The following is a 6,110-nucleotide window of genomic DNA, read 5'->3' as shown; positions in this document are numbered from 1 at the left end:
TACCAGAAATTGGTCTTCGATTAACCAGAGGTGCAGGAGACAATTTTACGTAAAAAATTAAATGAAATTTTAGGTGTTTCAATTTCAATGACATTCGGTTCTGCAGTAGGCGTATGATACAGCTTTAATATGCCGGGGTCAAAAATCGAATAGGACTACTTCGATTTTTTAGCCCAAAAAATTTCATGAATTCCATGATATTTTTTGGGCCAAAAAATTTAAGTTTTTCGATTCGCGTTTTGACAACTGCACATCAGAGCTATACAGTATGGCTACTGCGGAACTCAATTTCGCTGAAATCCGAGCACCTAATTGTCCCTTTTATTTTGTGTAAAATTGTCTTCTACGCTACTGATTTTTTACGAAGATTAAAGTTTGGGGTGAAGTGCACGTTATGAAAAATTTTACCCACAAATTTTGTCTTCGCGAAGATAGTTGCATCTGTGACAATTTTTTTCACGCGACTTTTTAACAACATGTTTTAGAATTTATTGGATAGGGTGAAATAAAACAACTTTTAAAACATTTTTAAATTTAACTATTTAATAAGCGACAAGTTTGTATATGTACAAAAATAACATTCTGTAAACATAACATCTAATTTCTTTATAGTCACCATAACAATACTTTTAATAATTTAAAGTAGGTATTCAATTTCATAAACAAACATATAATCGATCCACGATCTATTTGTTACTTTCACTTTCAATTGAAAAAATTGACGGTCCTTAGAACATCAAAAGAAACATAAAATTAACCAACAACTTGCAATCGAAAAAACTTACATAAAAACAAAAAAATTTGCCCACGACTATGCTATATCGTTCACTTTGCTACCTAAACATACTTATATTGGAGTTTTGTTACCTTAAGTATATAAATCTTAGTTTCATTTAGAACATACAGAAACAACCACAATTATTTTGCCCTTTTTGAGTGATTTTACTAATTTTAATATAACACCTAAAGCTACTACCTCTTGTCGATGATAATGGTCGTGGACAAAGTGTGGTCATTTTTAAATACAAGATTTTTACGTAATAAGTACCAAAAACAATTTTTTTCCTAAATGAGAATAACTTTGTCACAATCTGACACCAATTAACGTTTGAAATTGAAGTTTTTAAATTGTGTCAAAATATCTAGATAAATTATTCTCTAATTGAACACAATGTTTCAGTCTTACAAAACTATAAATCTGACTTTATGACTGTAATTTTCCATTGCGGATTTTCTATATCGATCGGCTCCAGCATGGTCAACTCTGTGAACTCCAAATTCCAGTTTTTATCAATTAATATTATAGTATGAGTCCTGAAACATTTCCAGTTGAATTATTAGGTATTAAAATGTTTAATATGACTTCTTGCCACTATAGTGCATTTTCATTCACAAAGAGATGTGGTACTCCCAATTTAAGGAAAATTCACCATTTTGAACAGAATTTAGGAATTTTACTTATGATTTTTTTCTGGCATAACAAGCAACGCTGAACATGCCAAAAGATATGAAAAGTTGCGTTGTATCGAAACACCTTTTGTTTTATACACCTATTTATGCTTTTTTCTACTTTTTGCGGTAGAACCGATCTATTTCGGTTTGAGATAAAAGCCTCTGGCTTACTTCGCCTGACAAATCCCACATATTACCTTGCCGCAAACTTTTATTATTCTGTCACAAGTTTTATGATGTTGAGGTAAAAGCATTTTCGTTTAATAAATTATAATTACCTTGTTCCATATCCGGCTTCGCCAAACTCGACAAAGATTGAAGATAATTTTTCTAAGGCTGCTTGGCTTCTTTTGGCTAGCTCAACATCCGGCAAATGTCTAGAGAGGAGTTTAAACATTTAAATTTTATGAAGGTGCACCTAACTCAAATTTCATTTCACGATTGTCACAGAGAAGGAAACGGCATTGTTTCAGCAAGTCCGTTCAGGTTTCACTTACTTAGTTTTGTCCTTTAATAAAGCCACCAATTCGTCTTTGAGTTGCTTTTTTTCTAAACCTCTTTCGATGATTTCTTCAAATTTTGTTCTTCCGTTTAAAACTTTCATGTAGGGGCTAGAGATGGCGCTGTTACCGAAGCCCAGAGTATGTTTTCCGGTGTACTCCGAGTTTATTTGCGGGAAGTTGCTGTTGTGGTATATCTTGGTGGGACCATCTTTACTAAAAATGAACAAAATAGAAGAATAACTTTACCATTTCCTACTAAAGCCTCGTCCTTCATGGTTCGCTTTGACTCCTAATTCTTATTTCAGAGGTAGGTAGTGCAAATATTAATTTATACCTAGAATTAACGCGCGAAGCATCGTGTTTTGCAATTAGTCCTTGAATAAATTTGGTCGAATGACGGTGTGAAAGTCAAGTTTAGCACATTCTTAATTTTGTTGTAATAAGAATTAAGGCAATTTTAACCGTGCGTGTAAATAAAACTGTCTGGAAACAGTCGGAACAATGAGTACCTTAATTCAACTCCAATCAAGTTAAATCCATTGAAGACCAACCCTTGTTTTCTCAGGGTTTCCATGTATTCCGGAAAATCATCCCTGCTTTCCAAATAATTTACAATCAGTTCTCCTCTTCCCGTTGGGTTTTTGACTTTCTCGTGATTGGAAATATTGGTCAAACAGCTGAAGCAGTATTTGGGGGATTTTCCGTTGTTTGGGTAGCTTTTCGTTCCAAAGCCCAGCCACGTGCCGCCCTCCTTGCCGGGCTCCATGTCTCTACCTTAGAGAAATAAAACTTTTATCAAACTTTAAGCTCGAACCGAGAAAATTTGCATTTGCAGCATCTAATGCTGACCAGTATTTCTAATAAGAAGTTTATTGTGTGCTACCCCACACTCGTCACGAATTTCATCACTTTGCGGATTTCCATTGTTATTTGATTGGCCGTAGACAAACATGCAAATGGTTACTTGCAACTCCCAATGCATAAATTTACATTTGCATACTTTATACACAGGACTGAAATCATCAGAAACATTCAAACGGCTTCGGTCTCTGTCGATTTATCTGTACCTGCTTTACGAAGTGTAATTTTACTCTTAAAAGCGAAAAGTTTTCGAACTCCCATCGCACGCTCATCTAAATTACTTGAAGACATTTAAAATAGGAATTGGGGTGAGCAGGGCAACGGGAAAATTAACCTGAACAACATGTAATTCGACTGTAAATGAGAAGTTCTTGTTAAAGATTAGATATGTTTAATTAGATAGATATGTAAAAATGATCAAAGAGGTAGATATATTAGTTTCCTGTCGAAGCAAACGATATCGTCCTTATTAACTGATCGAAAAGCATGTTCTGATATAGCTACAATGATACCCGGGCTAATAAATAAGTCATTTAATCCGCATCATGCTATTTACTATTCAGGTAGCGTTATGTTCTGAAATTATCATTCTAGCGTTTGCGATAATATGCCTTTCGTAATGCACTTCCAAAACATTATCCTCTCTGCGACTACTCATTGTAAATAGTTTTTGAACCGCGTGGAAAAACTGACGGTAACTTTTAGCTAAAGAATTATAGACGAAGTAACAGATAAAAAACGTGGGAATAAGGTATTCATTTTCTAAGTACGTGAGAATAATAACCAATAAATTCCTTCATCTGGCTAATTACAGCAGATATTGACACAATACAACATCATAAAGCTATTAGTTTCACCCTAAATAGATAGTAACACGGTGAAGTAAGTACGAGCGTGGTTAAAATAATTTTTAGAGTTTGGGTTATCTTTAAAAAAAAACCACCACTAAAAAGTGAGGCAGGTTAATTTTTTTATTTACAGTTCCTATAAGTTTTGGGATAAATAAATTGGTGTAATTCGATACGGTTAAAAATATAGAGCGTTCAAAACTCCAGGGAGTCTCCTATGAAACGGAATCAACCCGGGCGTCGATGTAATACTGAAAAAATCATTTAATACGTAAACAAAACTGCTTTATGGGCAGCTTTCGTCAATATCATCAATAAAGTCGATATAAGTTCTATCGAATTAAGTAACGTAGTGAACCGTTGTGCATCCATAAAAATTTAAAAGCCGAATTTGAAATTCCTCTATAAGAACGGATTTGATCCAATTTGAATAGCCTTGAAATTCGACCATAGAAACGTTTGACTAGTAGTTAATCAATACGTAAGCAAACTGAGTTCAATTTTGAGGATGTATCAATTAGTCAGTTTCGTATAACAGAAGCTTGTTGTAAACATCGAAAACGTTCGCTGCATAGTCACGATAAAATGAATTATTGATATGGATTGATAATGGAAGTTTAAAGAACTTTGAACTACAATTCCAAGCTGATCAGGAGGTGGTTCTAACATATTCCACATACACATATTTGAGTACACAAAATCCATGGAAACTCAAACTTCTCCTCAAATCCAATATGTATGGTGCAAATTTTCTCCATTTGCATGAAATTATTTTTTTGGAAAAGGTCTCAAGCACATTAATACATTAACCCATCAAAAATAAATTTTGCCATGGTATAGGTAATATTACAAAGTTCCTAGAGTGTAAAAATTAAATTCCTGCTAACTTGACTAGAAAGATCATTTCTCTGCCAACTAAGAAATAAAAACGAGCATTGACTAATTCCTTGTTAACCGCGGAAATTATCTTCCAAGATTGGGATAAAGTTGAAGAAATAATTCATTCAATTCTACCGTAGCTAACCTAGGGATAAATTACACAATTTAGAATAGGTCACTGCCATGCAATAAACAAGGACAAAACCGTTTCTGCCGTTCGATAGCCGCACGAGTCAAGCGTATATAAATAAGAGGGCTAGGTATAAGTAACAAGGATATATTTATTATGTGTAACTTACCTGCAATAATTCCTGACTTGGGACATTGAAAAGCAGCTTTTGCTGGTCTGCGATAATATTCATCTCGATTAGTGGCTACAATTAGTCTGTACTCATTATCCTTTGGATAGGGGTTTGTGTGTAAAAATAGTATGCACATTTTAACAAGATATTAAAAGGCTTGTCGGGCAACTTGAAATGTAAACAAATGAAATTTCAATCAAAGCTGCCCTCTTTTATTCGAAACTTGTTCTGAGCTGTTCTAAGTTCTGTTCTAAGTTGGTTACGTCTGGTACACCGAACTGTGTAACTAAGTACAAGTGTTGAACTATTAGTATAAAATTCTGAATAATGAAAATAATACCTTATCTATCACAATGAGTGTTTGAGTGGGGATTAAGTTAGAATTATTAACTGCTACTTATACGAGAAACAAAATAAAATTGAACAATCATAAACACGTTTGGAGGTAATTGTGGTGTCCTACTGGGTAACAACTAATTGAATCCAATCATCTTTCGTTAATTAAAAATTAATAATTATTTAAGTTTATTTACCTTTTATTTTGACGTTTAAATTAGACCATCTGATACTGACGTTTACATCCTTCAAAAACACCTGATTATCTACGAGGAACTAGATATGGGCAAGATGTTGAGAATAACCGTTATCGTTACTCGTACACATCAGTTATCGTTCCTTAATGTTAGTTCTGCATAGTATGAAATAATTGTTTTTCCAAAATTGATATTTTTTTTATAATTATGGATTATTCAGAATTCAGGTAGTGAAGTATGGAACTTAAAAAAAAACGCAGATTTGACTTGCCCCCCTTTTTGTTTTTAACATCTTCTGACTTAATAGGTTCAACTCCTGAAGGATAACCACAGAGCAGGGCAATCTATGGATACCGTTCACTATGACAATATAATAAGTGGAGTGGGTGAAGGTGGATTAAATTCGTTAAGAAAGAGAAGCAGAGAAAAATTCGCTACCATCTCAGCTTTGTCTGAGGATCGTTACCACTTTCGCCCCACGTTAAAAGATACAATGCTTTGAGGCCCCAATAATTTCAAGCAGCTCTATATGAAAAGTTCTGAGAGATATATTTTAGCCACGAAAATTAAAATAGATTCCTGCTAAAACGCGTTAAACCCAGTAAGGTGTTTTTTAATTAGTTTGTAAATTTCCAGATAACACAGCCATTTAGTTCATTAGCAGGAATAAAGCCAGACCGCGTCCGGAATCCGGAACATTCAAACGTGGCCAGAGGACTCCTGATAAAAGAT

The 6,110-nt window shown here is 34.0% G+C and overlaps 1 protein-coding gene across 1 annotated transcript; it reads right to left on the bottom strand.

Moving 5' to 3' along the window:
* Positions 1-626: 626 nt before the first annotated feature.
* Positions 627-5,408, bottom strand: Tango2 (transport and golgi organization 2). Its single transcript, XM_066403936.1, has 5 exons — positions 4,843-5,408; positions 2,465-2,729; positions 1,950-2,168; positions 1,731-1,829; positions 627-1,314 (listed from the first exon to the last, which is right to left on the bottom strand). The coding sequence occupies exons 1-5, from the start codon at positions 4,979-4,981 to the stop codon at positions 1,191-1,193; spliced, it is 846 nt and encodes a 281-aa protein (XP_066260033.1). The 5' UTR covers positions 4,982-5,408; the 3' UTR covers positions 627-1,190.
* Positions 5,409-6,110: the final 702 nt, after the last annotated feature.

Source organism: Euwallacea similis, chromosome 32 (genome assembly GCF_039881205.1).
Source record: "Euwallacea similis isolate ESF13 chromosome 32, ESF131.1, whole genome shotgun sequence".
Classification (NCBI taxonomy): Eukaryota; Metazoa; Arthropoda; class Insecta; order Coleoptera; family Curculionidae; genus Euwallacea; species Euwallacea similis.
The sequence above is the reverse complement of the archived record's forward strand: the minus strand, read 5'-3'. Positions and strand labels throughout refer to the sequence as shown.